The sequence below is a fragment of the Asterias rubens genome, chromosome 15 (assembly GCF_902459465.1).
Source record: "Asterias rubens chromosome 15, eAstRub1.3, whole genome shotgun sequence".
Lineage (NCBI taxonomy): Eukaryota > Metazoa > Echinodermata > Asteroidea > Forcipulatida > Asteriidae > Asterias > Asterias rubens.
In genome coordinates this window covers 965,126-988,530 of record NC_047076.1, presented here as the reverse complement: position 1 = coordinate 988,530, position 23,405 = coordinate 965,126, and the positions used below count along the sequence as shown (strand labels likewise).

Below are 23,405 nucleotides of genomic sequence, written 5' to 3'. Positions count from 1 at the left end.
CTAAAAGTTCACATGCTAAAATGTGCAGTTTAGTTTGGATTGGTGAATTATACAGTATGTAGCATTATTAATTAAGGGTTCCAACATGTGGTGTCAATGTTTTGTATTGTCATTTTAATGAGCAAGCAACTATAAGTGCAACTGTTGACATTACGAACAATACTAGCTCTCCATTTAATTGTCTACATCTGTTTTCATCAATTTATAAAACACATCAAGAAGCGTTGATATCTTTACGGTCATTTAATAAAATAAGTTTTGCAATCATAAAGACGCCATGAGTTTTCTAATTCCTCGATGTGTCTTCGTACAACCTGCAAGTCCTTTAAAGCCACCACTCATTTTCTTCTTAACACCATGTCTGCTACCTCGGATATGTTTACACCAAACCCCTAGGCCTAGTTATTGTGCACTGCATTTGTATTTTTTTTTTCTTTTTTTTTCGGGTAGTCAGCTCGAACACCTCTTATTTAATAGCTGTTCCGACCTACCATTTTGGGCGTATCTACACCATAACTCAAGATTGAAATTGAATTCAACATTGAGAATCATCATACAATTAAACCTTAACATCGAGAACATACAAACTTAATGACCTCATAATGACGTCATCCGGTATTGAGTTACATTAAATCAAAGTTCAGCATTTGGAAAAAACTTATGAACTACACAATGGATTTTTGCAATCTATACATCATCGGATCAACACTTTTCTGACATCAACATAACACTGAACCGACAAAACCCGAAATCCTAGTGTTTCTTTCTACAAAGTCTAGTTGCATTTGAAATTGAAAACGAGAAATGCTGTTTACACTCACCCGCACCTCATTTCGAACAAGATAGGAGTTTTATTTTATATCTTAGGGCCTTTAGCGGTCACCAGACACGGAGATAAAACTACCCTGGTGTGGTGAACTTTTACTCGGGGGAAAAGTGTCCACAGTCTCAAAAAAATAGATAATTCAATCAACGCTGAAAATTGGACTGGATTTTTCTGCATGGTTTGTTGTGTATACAAGCCTGGGGTGGTTTAGGTAAACTGTCTGATAGTAAGACGGTCATGTATTTTCTTTAAGAAGTGATGAAGGTTTGTCGCACTTTTCTGAAGTCGGTGTTGATGTTGTTCCAGATGAGGTTCTTAGTGTAGTATGAGGATTATAAAGACAGGTGTGTTAACATCATTACATGTCAGCCAATGTAGACAGTGGCTACGGCTTGGTCTCTGGTGTACAGTGGCTACGGCTTGGTCTAGAGAAGACAGTGGCTACGGCTGGGTCTAGGGTAGACAGTGGCTACGGCTTGGTCTCTGGTAGACAGCGGCTACGGCTTGGTCCAGGGTAGACAGTGGCTACGGCTGGGTCTGGGGTAGACAGTAGCTACGGCTGGGTCTATTTCTGAAACAATATTCTACATTTAAATGATCCATCATCACCGATAGCAAGAGATTCCCTTAAATCAGCTTTGACTGATTTGATATGGCTATGGTTGATATGGCTATGGCTATCCTTGCAAAGGCGACGTGATGGGAAGCCGTTTTTCAGTCGAGCACGGCCTTTTAAAGATTCTTCCAAATCACTTGTCATGAGGCGCGTCATCTTTAATGATTTCATCTCAGCGTCAGAGTAATCGAAAGACATTGATTTAGTCTGATGCCGTATTCTCCGGACTTATTGACAGTTTCTTTGAGTATTCATTCCCTTAGCACTTCAACAAGTCGCGGTTGATTCCCTGGACAATTCCTGGTGCAGGTGTCTGGTGTCTGTCAGGGTGAACTCGCGAGACTTGGCCTGATTTAAACTTGTTGACTTTCGAGAGCACGTGAAGGAGGCAAATTAAAATCATCGTGATGAGACTTTATTGGACTTGAGGAGGAAATGTTCGTATGACGCTGACTCAAATAATGTACGTTCACCAAACACTATGTTAGCTTTGTTTATTGCTGTACACAAATGTCAAATCAAGAAACCGTCCACTAAGCATTAAGGCAAATTGTTTATTTATTTATTTATTTATTTCTTGTTTATCCTGGGAGATCCATTCAGTAAGAAAAACTCACTGATCTCCCATGGATCCCAGCTAATAACAATCTACACAGAAGTGAACTTAAGATAAAATATTACAAATTTACACAGAAAAACAAAAGGGCCGACCGTTGCAATTATATTGTTTTTTTTTCAATTTAATTAAATTAAATTCAAATACACATTTACCTTCATTTGTACCTTTCCGGTTTGGTTCGAAGAACAATTTTGTTTAATAGATATTACAATGTCTTATGCTCAGCATATCTTGGATATTTACACCGAACACGCCATAAAGTGATACATGTAATATAAGATATTTTGGCTGGTAAACTATAGCTACTTAAAGGCACTGGCCACCTTTGGTAATTGTCAAAGACCAGTATTCTCACTTGGTGTACCTCAACATATGCACAAAATAACAAACCTGTGAACATTTGAACTCAATTGGTCGTCGAAGTTGCGAGATAATAATGGAAGAAAAAAAAACCCTTGTCACACGAAGTTGTGCTTTATTCAGATGCTTGATTTCGAGACCTCAAAATCAAATTCTGAGGTCTCAAAATTTTAATATTTTAGTAGAAAATTACTTCTTTCTCAAAAACTACGTTACTTCAGAAGGAGCCGTTTCTTACAATGTTTCTATACTATCAACAGCTCTCCATCGATCGTTAACAAGTAAGTTTTTATGCTAACAGTGATTACCAATCGAACAAGTTCAAATATTTCCCGAAACATTCTTTGTAATACAGGGAATTTACACTGCAACAACATTAGGCCTATATTTATAAGCAAATTTTACTTCATAACAGGTTAGGTGCTTTTGCTTAACACGATTTGTATTATGTGCTAATGCAATTTGTCTGAGGGTAACCCTGGGGCGGACTGCTCAGTTTGAAGTCTGATAACACAAAAGGCACGTTCTATAAGGTCCTCTTGACAATTTCCCACACGAGCAGCCATCGATAGTGGAGGAGCTGGGGCGTGACACTCAGTGTAAGGGTCCACTGCATGAGCTAGTAGTCTGCCGCTGCGATATGCCATCTCAACCCCATTCTGGCTCTACTAGGTATTGTATTAAAGAGAAGTTGTGAAACCCTTGAATCTCCTAAAAGGGAGGTATACGTATAAGTAATAAGTACGAGTAATCACTGTTAAAATTGATTCCGAAAATCTACTCCGCGGGAGTAGAATATGAAGCAATGAGACAAGTTCTCAAAAGAACAAAATCTACCTAGCAAGTAGATACACACATGGTGCACGGCAATACTCTTCAGATTAATGGCAACACAAGTTTATGATAAAGCATTTTGAGAAACATTTTACTACGAAGTAATGTGGTTATGAATATGAGTTTTCATGCCCCAAAATTTGAATCTGAGACGTGCAACGCTTCTCAGATTGCGTATTCTTCAGGGATTGTTCTCTATGATGTCTTCAAGAATTGTATACACGAATTGTATAGGGGGGCCTACAATGATCTTAAATAAGTCTTTTAAAACGAACTGGTCTTCTCAAGCTAACGCAAGAAAAGTTCAATGGATCAAAAGGTCAATTTTCTTGAAAATAGAAATTCCTTGACGTAAGTCTGAAAACATTCACAAGATGAATATTTCCAATATTTCATTGTCTTTGGGTAAATCCTTGTATTCATCACATTTCCGGTGTATATTTACTTTAAATCATGTGTTATCTAAAAAAGAGAAAAGATAAATAATTGCTGGCATTTCAATTTGGCTTGACAAACAAAACTCTATTTGTTTAATATCGAGTTGACTTTTCGCATGATTTATCCGAAGAAGGAGGGAAATAAATGAAACATAAAACTTACTTAGATATGACAAATAAAATAGAACCAAATAACTACGACTGTTTCTTTTTATGCTAGGTTTAAATTAAGTACACGTACGTGAAACTAGAGTGTCTTGAAGTCATTTGATTTGAAGGATGTGCGTTATAATCTCTATGGTATATGCTGGTACACGGACCGACCAAACAAGTCTAGTCTAAAAAAAAAATGGAGATACCATTAAGCCTATAGAAGATAGCAAACGAATCTATATGCTTTGAACGTGTCTATGACTACAGTAACATGTTCAATCATTAATACAGGATTCAATAAATACAATAGTAGTTTACATTAACTCATATACAATTATTACTTTTCAACATAGTGAGTATTTGTCCGTTTCTTGCACGTAAATTTGAGTGGGCATATAGTCTAACCGAGATTCACTATACGAGTGATGCATTCTCAATTTTGTTTTACCAATGTTATTTATCAGCAAGTCAAGAGTACTTATGGTGTATGTGCAGGACGTGGTATTTTAAACACGAGCCGTAGACTAGGTGACTGAGTATATTTCACCACTAGAGGGCCATTATGAAATGATACTGAGTGTTCGCACTCATGCAAAAAACACCAACCAATGACATCAAAGATCGTTCTTGAAATCTAAAAGTCTGATTTGTCCGCCACAGCGGTTACATGGGAATTCTGCTGGCAGCTTTACCTCTCTTTACAAATTGTATTTTTAAGACGAAACTTGGGCTCAAAACTTAACAGAAATCTAACTTTGCGGTCAAAGAAACTTTGAATGATATTTATAAAAGGAGCACGATGCAAGATGAAGTCTGACTATTTATTAATCTTCAACGTCGTGTTTTGAGATAATAGGGTTGAGATTAATGCTCACATGTTTATGCTCAAGACATCTAATTGGAAAAGAGATTTTGTTTTGACGGATAGAACTTTTTCATGAACAATCTACTTCACTGACTTATTAATCCTGGGGCGCCATTCTGACGCATATAGATTCGTCTGAGGAATGACCAGAGATATGTGTTCCCTTTAACCATGTTAGAAACCACTGGAATGAAACTGGCATTTATCGCACGGCGAGTGAGTGGTCCAAGGGGCGTTTATTCATAACAACCAACATCGCTCTAAGATCAAACTGGGGTTACTGATGATGCCATCACATCCAGTATTGCAACTCGACATGTATCTTAAGATTGTAGATCCCAACGGAGGAAGTGTTGACCGGGTGGAGTTTTAAGTGTTTATTTGGGCTTGATGTTTGGGAAATACGAGTCCTGACTACGAGGAGCAGGGAGTTTCCTTTGGGACCACTCACGGGGACGAGAGCTCCGATGTACGGTATAGCTATTGTGACTAACTGCAGCTGAGTAACATATGGTGTGCACAAGTGACTATAGGATACGTACCGCTTGGAGCAACCGAGAAAAGACGGACGAGAGAGAGAGAGTGGAAAATTATGAAGCGAGTTGTTTGAGCGAGCCGACTGTACGTTTGCTCAACAGAGGTAAAAAACAACGCTACAGTGGAATAGTGTTGAATCTTAAAGTCCTCCACAAACAGCTGTGTGTATTAATTCTGCCCGAAAATAAACATCCAATACAATATCACGTGGCTGTGTCTTATTGGATTTAAGATGTAGCACACTAGCTATTGGAAAAGTGCATTCAATCTAAGATCAGACGGGCAGGTTACATAGAGCACTGCCCAGTGTACTTTCTGCACGATGATATGGTGCATCAGTTATATGGCAAGACGTACTCTTGCAACGATTGGATGACTACAAGACTGTACCGCACTAAAATATAATATGTCTAAGACGAAAGGGCCTACGGACAAACTTCATCTTAGATGACAAATATATCTTGAGGAATTTGTAACCTGGCAACTATTGATCTGGAAATAGCTCTGAGTTCATTCTCCAAAGTGTGCTGAGATCTTTAAATTGCAATATTCATGTACTCAGTCGGTACTCAGTTTTAATGGTACCCTGTGGACGACGAAGTGCGCGTTTGCCTCAGACGATTGTCATTGATTCAGAACAATCTCTTGAGTATACCTCCGCTATTAACAACTCTGTGTTGATGATACATACTTGGAGAGTAAACCACGTGTATTAGATGTGACAGCTTCCATATCGGTGTAGCATCTGAAACTCATATTGCTTGCACGTGACATGCCTCATAAAAGTGCTTCATGAACTACAGAAGAGACGGTGGGTTTCACTTTGGAGGAAGACCAGAGACACCGTACTGGATTTATATTATCTGTTCACACCGCGACTAAAAGCAAACCTCGTTTGAAAAATACATGGAAACTGCCTGGTCACACCACGACTAAAAGCGAACCTTGTTTGAGAAATGTTAACTGCCTGTTCACACCACGACTACAAACAAACATTGTTTGAGAAATAAATAACAACTGCCTGTTCACACCACGGCTACAAACAAACCTTGTTTGAGAAATAAATAACAACGGCCTGTTCACACCACGGCTAAAAGCACACCTTGTTTGAGAAATGAGAACTGCCTGTTCACACTACGACTTAAAAGCAACCCTTGAGAACTGTTGTCTCTTGTGAACATCCAAAGGTATGGAATATCACGGAAGTGGAAGGATCTGCTTGGTTTATTTTGAGGAATTATTACATGAGTTTACGTAACAGCGAATTTGCTAGTTCCTGTTATATCCGTTTTGACTGCAGTGGGGCGGTGCAGTCGCTGGAAACTCAAGGGTATATTTCCTCCCGGGAAGCTTGAGATAACAAGTGACCATACTAACCGACATCATACACAATATTATTATAATAATCCCCTATATACGATAACCGGAGTCTTTAGAAACTGCGGTGACTTGGCAAATAGGAATTTTAAGCCGCTTTAGTAGATAAACTAATCATAGTGATCAGATCTGGTTGTAATGTCATTTCGTGACAACGTGCAGCTGGTATTGTAACAGCTACGGCCAGAAAGTAGCAGTGTGTAAACTCGTTGAGGCAGCCGAGCGCTAATAACATCACTGGATGGATTGCGCGCTTAATGACTCGTGATTGCTCTCCAAAACTCCACTGATGAAAAGATGCTGTAATGGAGGGGTATTGATGAAACCGTGAAGTGGACATGCACCGACCAGGGGACTTTAGCCATCACATGGACGGTTACCAGAAAGGATGGCATACAGGGAGGGGCAGGGGCTAGAGCAGCAGTTGAGCCCTAAAAGCCCCGAGACTGATCTATCTGGAGCGCTCAGCTTGAGCGTGGAAATAGTGACTCTCTTCGGGAACATCTTCCCCACTTTGGTCGCTTTTAAACTCAAGACGAAGACCGATCGTACGGCTACGGATCTTCTAATCGGAGCTCTAGCCATTACAGATATGCTAGCCGTACTGCTACCGCTACCAGTGTCCCTGCCGAGTTTCATAGCCCAGGATTCATGGACTGGTGGTAAGAGTGCGTGCCTCTACTACCAGTTTATGGTGTTCTGGCTCCAGAACAGCGCCATGTTGCTTGTGACGTCAATGGCATTGGAAAGATTCTTAGCGATTTGCCTACCAATGCGATATAAGAGATGGACAACCATGACCAGAGTGAAAATCACCATTGCCTCAGTGTATATATTTGCCTTTCTAGTTTCATGCCTACCACTTTTTGGACTTGCACCTCCGGTTATTCTCAGTGATGAGGACCCAAACTCCGCGAGTCCGATGTGCCGGTCATGGCTGTCATCGGCACCAGCCTACTGGCATGAGTCTATATTCCCAATGGTATTAGTACTGGAAGGGTGGTTAACAATGGCTCTAGTCTTAATCTTAAACACATGTATTGTCAGAAGACTTACAAGATTTAGAAGAAGACTTGAATCTTCTGAAGAAACATTTCCAATGAGAACAAAAGAGGACCAGGCCGAAGCCTCATCAGCCTGCCCGGAGCCACGGGTCGAAGTGCCCGCTTCCTCTACCGTTGATAGGCGCTCTTTAAGGGAGTTTTCAAAGCTTGTGGTAGTGGTCACCATTTTGTTTTATTGCACCTGGTTGCCCGTTATGGTAAGTGTTTCAGAACCATATTCTCCCAAATGTCACTTTGATATAAATTAACCATGTTTGCCTCTGCCGTAAGGATTATTTTGTAAGTGCATGAAATTCACGAAAACAAACACTGAAGCAATCCATGTACCTTAGTCACCAGATGGGATACCATCTTCCATTATGTAATCCTCTTTATTCCAAGCCCATTAAAGGTAAATTATATTTGGCACAAAATGCCAAATATGTATCAGAGCTCCCATATAACCGTACCTAAATGTAACCCTTTCTGATACTGCTTGGCGGTACATTGAACATTCAAGTGATAACTTCGCAAAAGCCTTTTTCAAACTTTAAACAAACAATAACTGTTACGGGTAGCAATCAATGACAAGATACAAAAGCTGCAAGCATTGCGGACCTCCTTTGCCAAAATGTTCCCAAAAATACATCATCGTAGTAATAAACCACAAGGAAAACTGACTGGATAGCTCAGTTGGTAGAGAACCGGCCGGATGGCCGTTGGCTCAAATTCCGCCCTAGTCAAATTGTCTTTGTTCATTAGCATAAAATACGTAATCTTCTTTGAAAAAGCATGAATGTACATCCAGTGAATATTTCCAAACCACACATTTCAATATTTCTGAACAATTCCACAAGTTCTAACAGGTTTGCAGCCGACCAAGAACTCTTTTACTAGTTTATTATACAATTCTATAGGTCACAAAATTCAGATGATATCCAACAACAGATTTCCAACCTTATCTTAGCTGCCAATCTTATTGCTTCTTATACGTTTCCTTAATAGCAATCTAGCAACATGGTCGTGTCTCAATATAGACCCATCAATTCCTGTTGGTATTCATGAAAGTGCATGTGGAATCCAATTACTTAAAATGCAGCTGATATCCGGCGAGTGTCATTCATTCTGTGTAAACATGGCCTGACAAATAAAATGTCATGAGGGTTCCATTAGTACTATAATAAGCTGTAGCATTAGGACTTGAAGCCAACTCACTGCCGTCTATGGCATCTCTCAATAGGCATACTCTGATACTCAGTACTTTCCTCACAGGCATATTGGGATTCGAACCCACGACCTTTGCAATTAATATAAGGATAAGCTGTAGCATTAGGACTTGAAGCCAACTCACTGCCGTCTATGGCATCTCTCAATAGGCATACTCTGATACTCAGTACTTTCCTCACAGGCATATTGGGATTCGGACCCACGACCTTTGCAATTAATATAAGGATAAGCTGTAGCATTAGGACTTGAAGCCAACTCACTGCCGTCTATGGTATCTCCAGTACTTCTATTGCATATTGCCCTCGCATTTATGTATACTGTCTTGAATAATGTAAAACGGACCTGGCAGAAGTTTTCCTAGGTTTATACATACTGTATATCATTAGGTTTATACACTTATGTAAGTAAGCTGAAAGCCATTGCACTACCATCTATGGTATCTCCCAGTACTTCTATTGATGATCACATTGCTTCACAATTTATTTATACTGTCTTGAACCAAGATAATGTTAATCAGACACAGCAACATTTGTCCTAGGTTTATACATACTATGTATCGCCTACTCGGAAATGATATTACACTTAGTTTGTGTCGAGTAAACTGAAAGCTAATTCACTGAAAGTTTTCCTAAATCAAACATAAACTCAATATGCTCATATCACAGTCATTCTATAGTTCCATGATTTTTTAAACATATATATTCCAAAGCTACATCCACACAATGTGTGAACTGACTCTATAAAACTTACAACTTTGACATTGTAAGGGACAAGTGGTAGCTCCTCAAGCTACCGTTTCTAATCCAATTCAATCCGTGCTTTGACAAACTATGTCAATGTCTGCATTTTAATGTGTAACTTGCCATAATAATATAGACACGTGCACACCATGTGTTGAGTGGTGTTGCAGAGCATCGTGGCTAATCAAGGAGTTCACGGCTGTATAACTTGGGGGAATCTAAACACTAATCAAACTATAATAATAATCTGGACATTTATAGAATTCTTACTCAATTGAGTATGCACCGCAGGGCTTGTAAGAAACTGTTCTCTATTGGTGAGGAGTTTTGTGAAAGGTGATCTTGTGAATGATGTCCCAATCGCGCATTACAGGCGTTAAAGGCAGTGGACACTATTGGTAATTACTCGAAATGATTATTAGCATAAAACGTACACTGTAACGAGTAATGGGGAGCTTTTGATAGTATAAAACATTGTGAGAAACGGCTCCCTCTGAAGTGACATGGTTTTCGAGAAAGAAGACATTTTCCACGAATTTGATTTCGAGACCTCAGATTTTGAATTTGAGGTCTCGAAATCAAGCATCTGAAAGAACACAACTTCATGTGACAAGGGTGTTTTTTCTTTCATTATTATCTCGCAACTTCGGCGGCCAATTGAGCTCGAATTTCCACAGGTTTGTTATTTTTTGCATATGTTGAGATACAGTGCGAAGACTGGTCTTTGACAATTACCAATAGTGTCCAGTGTCTTTAAGATGCAGTTATTAGCTGAGGGCCTGAGGCTGCTGTTGTCTCAAATCAATATAATTTTTTATTGTGAAATTTATTGCGCGAGTGCTGTTTTTATGGTCTAGCTATAATATACTTTTTTGCAGATAGACGCCATCTTTATTGGCAGTTTGTGTTTTGTTTTTAAGCTGCGTCAGTCGTTTTTTATTTCTGTCTACGTAGCCATGTGGTACAATTCACAACTAATCATGCAAGTCGTGTATCGGTGTGCGTTCAAAATACGAGTATGGCCATGGAGCACTTTAAAATAGCTCTATTGTATGACACTTTTTAAAAATATGGCTTGGGTATGGGCTTCATAGCATGCATTGGCTCCGTCCGATTGTTTACAGCCCCGTAAGAAAATAAACGTTTCCAAAATAGTTAATGGAACCAAAACCCGAGCCGAAGTCAAAGGCATCTTTTCAAAAAGGGCATATAAGTGGTCTTTAACTGCAACTGACGTCACAAGCTCAAACAGCGCCCTCAACGATGTAAAAATACTTTTGAATGATGGAAATTCATGATTTATTTGGTAAAGTTACGCACAAACGTCTGCAACCTTTGGAGCCGGACGTAGCGAAACTGTTGGTGTTTGTGAAGCAGATACGTGCGTGTGTGACACACTGACTTGCCAACTTGGTCCAACCATGAAGGGAGAAACTTCCATGGTCCAACTATGGAGCAATTTCCAAATAGGGTTAATCCCTTTAACAAACTGCCATGAGTAATCAGTGTAACATGAAGCCGCTATAACGGTACAAGGTTCGTTACAAGCAGTCAAGTGTAAACACATAGACAGGTTGCAATTAATCTACGTAATGGGCCCAACTCCACTAGTCCCTCGCATATCAAATTCATATTTCCCCTGAAAATATTATACATGAAGAATGGCTTCATCCTAAAATATAATGCACTTAAAGTTTTTTCTTTCCACTGGAATTAAGTTACACAATGCTCAAGCGTGTCATGTGAGACTGCCTTTGGGGTCGAGGTTGTCAACATTATACAAGATCACGTTGCCTTGGGAGATTACGTAAAACATAGCGAACTTCGGCGAGATTACACGGGAAGAGGCAAGCTTAACTTACTAATCGTTGTTGCTATAAATATACTTGATCAATCACATAAAACCCATCCGTCTGTCCTATAGTAGCTAAGCACAACAAAATTACCAGCCAAACTACCATTGTCACAAGTACAATATGTGACTGGTATCCTGCTTACCGGTATTTCAGCAAACAAATTCCTGCCTAAGCAGTTCTATGAAATTGGACCCTGTTAACAAGGTGTTCCTGTCTGTCTTCGTTTCCCGTTTGCCCTGCTTGGCTTCGCCCTAAAGGCTTAAGTTAAGCAATACATTTCCCCTGCTCAGTCAGAACATTAAAGTCACCTGGAAGTAGTATTTTTTCAAAATAAAGCTTTTAAAGCTTTTGTCACTAATATATGTGTTTTGATGAGTTGAATGTGAATAAACAGTTAACTAAGGTTTTAAAAAATCAGTTATTATGTTATTTACAAATTAAAGAGTAGACCCCGACCCGAGAGGGCGCTGTTCGTGACGTCAATCGAGGCAGACTTTGCCTGTAATGCGTAGAGTAAACACAATTGCAAAGTATATGTACGGACCAAGTCGTGAGTTTGTACGTTTCAAAAAATGCCGACCAGGTGTATTGCTGCTGAATGCAGAAAAACACTTTTTACTTTTTAAAATGTACCAACTCACGACTTGGACGTACATGTACTTTGCACGTGTGTTTACTAAACGCATTGCAGGCAAAGTCTGCCTCGATTGACGTCACAAAAGGGGTAGGCTGAGTCAGCCCCCCAAACAACTTTATATATTTTTTAAACATATAAATCGTGACAAACAATTACTACAAAAATTGTTTTATTGTTCGTAAGCATATACTCTTATGTTTGAAAGAAAAAAGAATTCTATTTCCAGGTGACTTGAATGTAACTATAGGCATTGAATTACACGTTGGCCACGGAGTCATTGCCTCTGTTGCCTTTAGTCTTGACATAAGTGCCCCTTCAAATGTTTCCCAATTGAATTTCCAATAACAGTGCACAAAATTAACAAAGGCCTTGCCCTTTCAAAGATGAAAATTCCAGGCCTGTATCTTCATGTAAAATATATTGTCTAACGTGCATACATATCTCGCGCATATAAGGAGACAAGAGTCTACTCATCTTAAGTCTCTTGAGGAGAGTCTCAAGACTCAAGTTTCGGACGCAGCTTGTTATTTCTCCAAGGAGCTGATGGGTATAGTAATTACAACCGGTATTCATTCGTTTCTCAACAAATATTCATTCGTTTCTCAACAAATATTCATCGGCGTGGTGTAACCTGGCAATTATTTACAAAATCACAAGCATTAAGTTTAAAGAGGACTTCATAATTTTTGAACATTTTAATCAGTGTACTTGTAATCTTCCAATCATTTTACAAAATCATAGACCTTTGGTTTTATAGAGGACTTCATAGCATTTAATTAATCAGTATGTAATCTTGCAATTAATAACAAAATCACATGCATTTCAAAACAAAATTGTAATAACAATAATAGTAAATAATAATTTATTTTAAAGGGGACTTCATATTATTTGGAAATTTTTACCAGTGTGTAATCGTGTAACTATTTACAAAATCACAGGCTCATATTATTTGAAAATGTAGCATTTTGGTTGAGGCCTCGATGGAGTAATTATTTTAAATAGTTTATAGAAAATGTTACTGGGGTGTTGTTGACGGTGTTAGAAAATTGTGAATAAAATTATGCTTTCGAGTCAAAACTTTTAACTTGTTCCATTTGGGGGTTAGTAACATGTCAATACAGTAATTGACGACCAAAATAATAGCTAGAGCCTACGTCTAATAAACAAGTATTTCCAATCAACCAACCCACTAGACTCCTTTAACGTAACTGATGGAGTATAACCCATAAACATGAAATGGATTACCACAGGGGGTAATAACTAATAACTCAATTCACTCGTAGCCTTAATCACCAGCCGTAGGACCGATTTTTCCAATGAATGTTTGATCTGAGCGAACAGATTCTTTTGAGGAATGACCAAGCCTTGGCGAAATCCGGAAGGACGGTGATCTGAAACCGGATCCTCCTTCGGGTTACATAAAGCTTAAGGAGGATCGGAAAGGAGACTCAAGGGATGGGGAAATGTCAGACGATTATTTACCATCCTAACCCCCCCCCCCCCGATCCACCCCACCCAACCCCTTCATAATCCCAATCAAATAGAAGATATGAGTTGCACTGAATTTTACATATTTCCTTCCCCTATAGTGTTTTGTTTGGTCCAAATCACTGTCAAAGAACAAAGCTGCTGGTCTAAGATTTCAACGTAAGATTCATGTTTGAAAAATGTAGGCGGAGAATTAATGGTCAATCTTCGAGAAAGGAACTTGTACCAAGATATGGTACTTGAATAATTATTATACCTCATGTTTGAAACATAAATTTGTGGTATTGAAAACATGAGTATGGTAAAAGGAATTCCGGCCGCAGTATTCTTGGTACGTATAGTTGTGTTGGACCAGGCGTGGGGCCATTCTACATGTATATGTGTATGATGTCTTCATGTTGGCTAAAAACAATGACAGTAAAGTTATAGTTCGATATTGGACATTCCACAATTCACATAGGTTTGTACAGCGAAATTCAATGTTGATTTGGTTTTATATTGGACATTGGATATTCAAATAGATTTGTACACTGAATATCTACCTTAATTGTATACTTCGTTATTGGATATTGGACATTCACATAGGTTTGTACAGCGAATATCTACCCTGTACATCGATATTGGATATTGGACCTTTAAATAGGTTCGTACAGCAAAGTCTCTTCATATTGATATTAAATAATGGACATTGGTCATTCAAATAGGTTCGTACACTGTATATCTACCTTGTACATTAAAATTTGAATATTGGACATTCCGATATTTTGCAAAAAAATACGAGAGTTTGGAGTCTGTATAAAATGTACATATCTTTCAACTGACTACCCTTTTAGCTTCTCCAATTAGTACTTTCATTCTGTGTTGAGAAGATTGTTCATCTCAGGGCCGAGTTGGTGATGAGTAGTTTGTTCGATCACCACACTACGGTCACTTTGTCAAGTAGCGTGTTTAGGTGTGATAATTAGACGGGGCAAACGACGCTATTGACGGTAGAGAGAAGAAGTGGCAAAAGCTTTTACCGGCTGGTGTCAACATCAAGATGCTTACATTTCTTTACATATGAGATACCCTAATGGATATGGGAGATGCTCTTTCATTTTCTGTCATGTTGTTGAGTTTGGAGCCAACGAGTGGATATTGCTTGCATCCGGTGAAATGAAAATTACTTCTTGCAGTTCCGTACAGCTTGCAGCTTTATTTCAAGTGTAAACAATAATTGAGGCCGTAGCGCAAAGATCAATTAGTTTAAAAGTTCTCCATTGGAAAGAGATTGTCTGTAAAATACTGAAATGTCTGTCTTTTCGGAAGTGGTATTTTTGTTTAAAAGCTTTGTTTAAAATCATAAAAAATAATAAAAATTACAAAGCATAACAAGGAAACAACTGATAACGCAGCCATTATGGATCTATTTTTTATATTTAAACCTAGTTTGGGTTGGGAAATGGTCTTATATGAATCAAATGTAGAATTTGAAGCATTGTTAATGTGTTAAGGAAACCTACTTGACATTCATGTTTTATTACATATTTGGGCACAGTTGGGTAGTGGACTCAGGGAAACCTTGGGTTGTATTAAATTGAACATTTTGCACTTCCTACATCATGTCTCTTGAAAACTGGGTTGATTTGCAATTATGGATATCTAATATAATGTGAATTAACAGTAAGTTCAAAAATGAAAGTAGGCCTATACCAATTATTTCAAGGTTCATCCATGTATATCAAATTAATAATGATCTTTGGGAATGCAATCCTGCTGACTGACGGATTTTGAATGGAATTTATCATGCGTTTAATGATAGCATTACCTGATGTGGTCATAAGTGGGGGTTTTATATCATATCTTAATACGCATGATGACACTTTTATAGATTTGTACTTTCTCAGCACTACAGGTTCACTTATTGTAAACAGCCAATGGGTATATACATTTATTAATAACATAATAATCATATTTCTTAATCAGCTTTTTGGGCTATCCTTTGCCTTTTCTCAGAATGCTGGATTTCAATGCAAATACAAATATTAAGAAAATTATAATAATACTAATTAAATGTGAATAAAAATTAAAATGGAAATTACAACACATTTGTCTCTTTTAAAGAAATCCGTGTTTGGGCGTTAACAACTAAAAAAGTGTTTATCAATTGTAAAGTTTTGGTATGGGGGTAATGTTGTCCTATAAAACCATTCTTTAGTGATGTTTGAATTATTTTGTTTACAACTCATACTATTGTAATATTAAAAACGTTGCTGGGTGAGGAAATGGGCTGGTTTGAATCTTGAATGTGAAACAATATGAGGCATTTATCAATGTGTTTACATTAAATCTACAGTCAATAAAGTAGCACACTAAGATGCATGTTGGCATACTGCTATGACATTGATCTACAGATTTTATAGCATGCTCAGTAAGTTGCAGTATGGTTTATACAAGATATCCTTGCCGTTAGCAAACACAGCCAAGATTAAATTATTTTAAGAACCGAGAGCCAGTTTTTCTTATCTTCTTATGACAACAACAGACAAATGCTGCTGAAGGATTAATAACAGTCATCCATGTTTTGATTTGGATTATTTACAACGAACCGATGGTTATAATTAATGAAATAATTCTCTTGATGCACAGTCGAGCTATGGTTTTATTTATGAGATCGCTTTTGAAGGTTTTCTGATTGTAGGCAACATGGTTTATAATTGATTCACATTTATTTTGCATTTTTCAAAGCACTTATCGAATTAAGAAACAGTGATGAGTAATGATGTGGAACAGTAATGACCAGTTAAGTAATAGCGGCTGGCAGGCCCCACCTCTTGCATTGTGTTAGCAAGAGAGGTGCATAATGTGTCTTCTGGACACCATATTTATACATTTTTATTAAATTGTTGTCAATTTTAACTTTTTCTTAAAGAGGAACAGAGTATATAATGATCGAAACGTCGAGACCAAACCGGCCCTTTTCGGAGCCAAAACTCGCACGAAAGAGATTTAGTATTAATGGTTGTACCCACAAGTTTATTATTTGTTTGTAGTTTAATCTTATATTCACAACATGCAAAGCTTCAAACATCACATGTAAGAAGCAATGTGAACAGTCACTTTGTAAATGTTCAGCAAATTAGGACACCCTTCTATCAAATCCTGGCTAAAACCCCTTTACCACCCCAACACTCTGATGTCATAAGCATGCACAAATCAATGGTTCCACACTTCAAAAGATCCCGGAAATTATGTCTTTTTTGCCCCTGCAATAGTGCCCCTCCCCCCCCCCCCACGGCAAATAAAAAAGGCCCGGTTATCGCCACTGCCTATGGCATGAACAGTATGTACTTTGGGAAAATGTTCTCAACAACAGTCAATATTCCTATCCAGTCACGAAGTCATCAAGTTATGGTTAATAATTGAATGTGTTAAACCCATCAATCCAAACGAATGACGCACAACACTGGCATGAACGTAAGACAAGCTCTTTCTAAAACATAAGCCCATTTTATTAATAGATGTGACAGTCTAGTCAGCATACCTCGCTAAAAATACAATAAAAAATAATTATTAATTTTGGTTTTACCCTTACGTTGATGTGTTAGTTATATACTAAGTACTTTCGTCGAGTTTTTGCGAACCTACGACCTTTCTAATTCTTGAGCTGTGTCTTACCCTACACTGAGATTGCCCGGCAGCTAAAAGCTAGAGGCAGTTCCAATCCTATACATAATAGCAGCAATTATCTTAAAACAATTATTGCAACTCAAAAGTTGTTCCTCATTTTTAACCCAGAATAATCTGTAAACAATGAACACCTGACAACATCGTTTATGCTCCACAGGCGGCTGTGGCTATGATTTTGGTTGCAATAACATTATGTACCTGGCAAGCCATTAGTCATAGCCGGTAGCCGTTATACCGCACAGCTTCCAGGGTTGATGTAAGTGTCCATTATAATATAAAAGTGCGCCCTCAGGAGGTCCCTGCGGGGTAACTCCTGGTCAAGTTCTTTGTAACACTCACCAATTAGTCTCCATTCGTGAAAGTGACACAATTCGGTCACGTCTAATCAATACAATTGGCGTCCGCAGTGGGGAAGCTCCTGTAATTGAAACGCTCTTGTCGAGAATTTTTTTCCCCAATATACACAATTGAATATATTGGTGTTTTTTTTTTTTCTTTCAAGCACGACATCATTTTGTTACTTGAATTTGGGCGGGAGATGCCGGCTAGGCGATGTGTACTAGGTGCTGTAGGCATAGGCCCTTAGGGTTGTGTACTGCACGTGGGATACGACGAATGTGGAGTTATGTCTACGTTGATTCGTGCACGGCCATGGACTTTAGAGTTATGTTGATAACACTTGAAGATAGTGTCTGGATTTCCGTTTTTAGTTTGTACCAAATCGGGCACATTACCCTAGATAACTTCAATGATGTGTAGATTAAAGGCTTGCCTTAATTTCTTGGGATTTGGTTATCATTGAATAATGTTGGCTTATCTGTAAAGACGAGATTCATTTTATTGTCTGCATCACCAGACTCTCTATGGACCTGTCAACAAAAATTAAGATGTTTTCACATTGGAGAGACTTGGTGATGACGTATACATTCTTGCCTCTTTGGTCTTTTTTCTTAGAAAAGAATTAAGTCGGACTATAATGGGAGACTTGAGAACGCTAGGTGGCAGCAGACTTTCCATGTATTGTTCTTTGAAATGTATCCATGCTTAGAACTATACGTGAAAATGGGTACTTACCTGTTAAGTCTGATGGCGGTGTACTGCCACCAATCGTCCCCCCAAAAAATCAACCTTTATTTGTTTTACCGAAAAAAAAACTGCAACTCTATTCAGCATATCTTCCATGCAAATGCTTTCTTTGGATATTCATAATATATTTTGTCCAAGTTTTCAAAACTGGACTTAAAAAAAGAAATTGTACATGTCTTTGAAGAAGTTTTGTGAAAATCAATTAGGCCTACATTTTTAGACTATTTACTTCCATCTGCAATACTTGTTAAAGCCGTTATACACTTTCGGTAAACAGTATTTTCCAAGTCCCACACTTCGTTTATCACAACTTAATATATAAAATAACAAACCTGTGAAAATTTAGGCTCAATCGGTCATCGGAGTCGGGAGAAAATAATGGGAAAACCCACTCTTGTTTTTCTCAAAAAGTAAAGCATTTCATATAACAATATTTCAAGAGAAGTCTTTCACCATTTCCTTCTGTAAACCCTGTAAATAATTTGTAAATCTGTGAACTTTTTTTTTGTCTGTACCGAAAGTGTATAATGGCTTTAAGTACTCGATAATTTCTAGTTTAACTAGATTCATGGTTCCCTTTATGTTTATATTGTAATCAGCTTTCATATTCATTTAATAGGAGATAGTCTAGCAGCAGGTTTCTATACTGACAATTATCTACCTATTTTAATCACTACAAGTCTTGAATATAACCTTTAAGTCAATGAAATTGCCGCGGCTGAAACTCACCACTAGGGGTTTACTTTACCTGAATTGCAACACTGACTATTCATGCATTAGCAGTGAGATTAGTATGTAAATTACCATAGGGATAACATTGACGAATCGTTGATGACGTCTAGTGTTGTAATTAAACAAACTATACCCCATGGGCCGGTGGCACTATATTAGAGACACGGTTATGTTGTCAAGAATCTATGGCCATAAGACTCAATTGCAGCGTCTGTGCTTTAAAGGAACACGTTGCCTTGGATCGGTCGAGTTGGTCTTTTAAAAGAGTTTGTAACCGTTTTTTATAAAATGCATATAGTTAGAAAGATGTTTTAAAAGTAGAAGACAATGATCCACACAAACATGCCTCTAAATTGCGTGGTTTTCCTTTTACCTCGTCGACTAACACGCCGACCGTGTTAGTTCGCACAGTAAAAGGAAAACCACGCAATTTTGAGGCAAATTTGTGAGGATCATTGTATTCTACTTTTAAAACATCTTTCCAACCATATGCATTTTATAAAAAACGGTTACAAACCCTTTTTATAGACCAACTCGTCCGATCCAAGGCAACGTGTTCCTTTAAACATTGACTATTTTTGCATTAGCAGTGAGATTAGTTTGTTCATTACCATAGTGATATAACAATAACCAATAGTTGAAGGTGTCTAGTGTTGTAATTATACAAACTGTCCCCTGTGGGGGTGCATTTAGAGATACTGTTATAGTTGTCAAGAATCTAATATATCCACAAGACTCAATTGATCATCTTCTCTCTTTCTGTAAAGAAAATCAACTTGAGTCATTCTAATTGCGTTGTCTTCGTTCAGCCTAAAGTGAAAATAGACAGTTGACGTCAAAAGTTCCTGCGCTGGTGTCAATGGCAGACCAATTATTGGCTGAGAGTTGTGCCTGACACATTACATCAATGGCGGCCTTGGAAAGTGAACATTTTCAATGCTTACTTTTCATGTGGGATACAAAATTAATCTATGAGGGCAACAAATTAATAGGCACCATGACCGATCACTATATGCAACGGGGGCAACCACCGTGACAGCCAAAACGATTTTGTGCTGTCTATTACTTATAGGTCAAGGCTTTGCCCAATTTCATTTGAGCTGCTTGAGCAAAAAAATGTTGCTTATAATACAAGGATACCAGTCAGAAATGGTAAATGTGACATCGTATTATGGCAGGTAACCTTTGTTGTACTAAGCTCTAAAATTGGTATATTAAGCTCTTTTTATTATAGAGACTTATAAGATTTCTCAAGAAAGACAAATCAATTATAACTATTTTCTTGGTTCATACGTATATTTGAATGTATGTTTCCTTTGTTTTCTACACAGGTTGTGATGACGTTGACACAATCTGGAGTTGTCGTCAGTCAATTGGTTGCTGTGTACGCATTAATGAGTACAACCCTAAACGGACTGCTCAACCCTTTCGTGTATGGCGCCCTCAGTCGGCAGTATAGAGACGGCTATTTCAAATTACTCAACAGCCTTGGATCAAAATGTGGTTTGCAAAGAATATGCAAAAGTAAGGAATGTTTATGTTACTGTAAATATTACTATGTAAATATTTGTGTTGTCGTCTAATAATGACTGTGTTATTTGTCTGTTATTAAAGGTATAGTGTGCACTATTGGTAATTGTCAAAGACTAGCCTTCACAGTTGGTGTATCTCAACATATGCAAGAAATACCAAACCTGTGAAAGTTTGAGCTCAATCGGTCAAAAAATTAAAGAAAAAAACTCCCTTGTCACACGAAATTGTGTGCGTTTAGATGGTTCATTTTGAGACGTCAAGTTCTAAATCTCAGGTCTCGAAATCAAATTCGTGGAAAATTACTTCTTTCTCGAAAACTATGTCACTTCAGAGGGAGCCGTTTCTCACAATGTTTCATACCATCAACCTCTCCCCATTACTCGTAATCAAGAAAGGTTATATGAGAGTAATTATTTTGAGTAATTACCAATAGTGTCCACTGCCTTTAAATAATACATAAAACCACAAGGGGAAGAAGGTATAGAAACTTTGTTACACACTGATGGGATCGATCATAGTTAAAGTGCCAGTCAATTATTCTGCAGAGTAAAAGACACTTGTGTTGCAACCTGCGTTCCCATCAGCGCCTTGGCTTGGTTTGTCCACAGGGATAAAAAATTGACGTTAATGGACATCATACATTTTGGGACACTGGTTTACGCTTAGCATAATAGTACACTAATTGTCGTTAACATTTTCTATAACTAACTATTGTTCTTTCTGATTATTGTATTTCCAAGGTTGTCTTTCTTCTAGTCAAGCACAAAACTCCCGAAGCAGAAGCAGTTCGTCCAAGTCCAATAAAGCAGAAAATCCAACATTGAAATGTAACATTACAGTCAACAACTTGATTGAGGAGAGTGACAACTGTATCACCCTGAACGCCACACGTGATGAAACATCTATATGAGCGACCATCAACCACGGTACCAGACTATTTCCCACAATCTGCACCCATCGATCTCTAGAGAACAATGCATGCACCTAACTGACGTCATAGAAAAACAAACGATGGAAGTTCTCGCTCCCGCCAGCTTGAATTGAAACAACTTTAATTCCAAGAGAGATTCTAAACAGGAGAGATGTGGAACGGATTTCCATAACATAATATATGGCAAGAAAACTGTCTCATGTGGAAGTGTGCATGAACTACTTTTAAACTGTTTTGATCATGTGGTGCACATGATAAGGGTAGAATAAATTTCGCTCCTCATATTGAGGCCATAGCACGACGGACGATCACCAGCAATTATTAGTTCAGTTGAGAAAAATTTGACAAAAAATGTATAGGGCGCCCTCCAGTAGAATCGTGAACAATCGCTTCAAATTCCTGTGATTAACATTATTGCCACACAACCATGGAATTCTAGTCCATTGATATCTATTTTGTTGGTTTATACAAATTTGTTTAACATTGGTGATCTGCAAAAAGTTTTGAGAGTGATCTGAAAGAAGGTGTGTTTTTCCCCTGGAAAGATAGTATAAATATTTCCAAAATAAGAAATGACTTTATGAGAGACACTACGAGATTAAATTATATTTCAGAAAGAGTTATTTTGAAACATTTTGTGAATGCAATGATGATGGAGTTTATCCTTAAAATTTGTGTTGATGATTGTGGTAATGTATGATTGTGGTGTGATTTCTTATAGTGAAGTAAGGTGCACTTTGGTGTAGAGTTCGTAACTTTAGGTAATGTGATGGAGACGTATTGTGAATTGTGGATTGCGGATTGTGGATGGTGGATTTTGAATGGTGGATTTTGGATGTAGGATTGTGGATGGTGGATTGTGGTTGGTGGATTGTGGATGGTGGGTTGTGGGTGGTGGCTGATTAGTTGTGGATTGTGGCTGGTGGGTTGTGGCTGGTGGGTAGTGGCTGGTGGATTGTGGATAGTGGATTGTGGATGTTGGATTGTGAACGGTGGATGGTGGATTGTGGATTGTGGATGGTGGATTGTGAATGGTGGATTGTGAATGGTGGATTTGGGGTTGTGGATCGCGGATTGTGAGTAGTGGGTTGTGGCTGGTGGATGGTGAATTGATTCTGTGGATTGTGGATGGGAGATGGGGGATAGGGGATGGTGGATGTTGTGTGGTGGATGGTGTAGGTTGATGATGAATATTATTGTAGTGGATTTGAAGCGGACTGTGGAATGATCCAATGTGTCAATAGCTGGGTGGTGTTCATTTTTTGTTTGGTATGGGAGGAGGGTTCCAAAGTGTACAAGGTGATCTTTGGCTGATTGATGTGAAGCTTGGATGGTGTTAGTTAGGTTCATTGTGATGTTTGTGGGAAAGTGGATTTTTGTTGCAATTGTTACAGCACGGGGTGGTGATGATGTGTTGCATGGTATGGGTTATGGTGGTGAAGGTGTTGAAAGCGGAGGTAATGGTGGTGTTAGATTGACTGGTTGACGGCGTTGGTTGTCGTTCGTGTGGCAGTGTGCTTTTAGGGATATTGGTGCCGGTATTTTCCGGTATAGAGGTGATGGTATAGCAGTGTTTTTCGTGAGATGATGTAGCGGAGATTAATCGGTGATTGCATGGAATATAATGTGAGGTTCATGGTGAGGTTCATGGTGAGGTTCATGGTGGTTATGGAGGTGTCGGTATCATGCTGCCTCTATTTTGGTCATGTTCCTCGTATCTAATATCAATAATGAATGCTAATAATCATTTTGCAATTAGGAACCAGACTATGTCGTTCTTCCAGCCTCGGTTTGTTACATTGGTATCAATGGGATAAATTCAAGAGGGCTGCACCGTGA

At 38.3% G+C, this 23,405-nt stretch overlaps 1 protein-coding gene across 1 annotated transcript; it reads left to right on the top strand.

Moving 5' to 3' along the window:
• The first annotated feature begins 5,386 nt into the window (after positions 1 to 5,386).
• On the top strand, positions 5,387 to 22,402 carry LOC117300150 (growth hormone secretagogue receptor type 1-like). Its single transcript, XM_033783871.1, has 3 exons — positions 5,387 to 7,885; positions 20,434 to 20,626; positions 21,376 to 22,402. Exons 1-3 carry the CDS (start codon positions 7,013 to 7,015, stop codon positions 21,543 to 21,545), a joined length of 1,236 nt encoding a protein of 411 aa, XP_033639762.1. The 5' UTR covers positions 5,387 to 7,012; the 3' UTR covers positions 21,546 to 22,402.
• Positions 22,403 to 23,405: the final 1,003 nt, after the last annotated feature.

Excerpts from the sequence above, each read along its gene's own strand:
- LOC117300150 (XM_033783871.1), top strand. The coding sequence starts at position 7,013 with ATGGCATACAGGGAGGGGCAGGGGCTAGAGCAGCAGTTGAGCCCTAAA. Across the intron at positions 7,886-20,433 it reads GCACCTGGTTGCCCGTTATG|GTTGTGATGACGTTGACACA; the intron begins GTAAGTGTTTCA and ends TTTTCTACACAG. Across the intron at positions 20,627-21,375 it reads TTTGCAAAGAATATGCAAAA|GTTGTCTTTCTTCTAGTCAA; the intron begins GTAAGGAATGTT and ends TGTATTTCCAAG.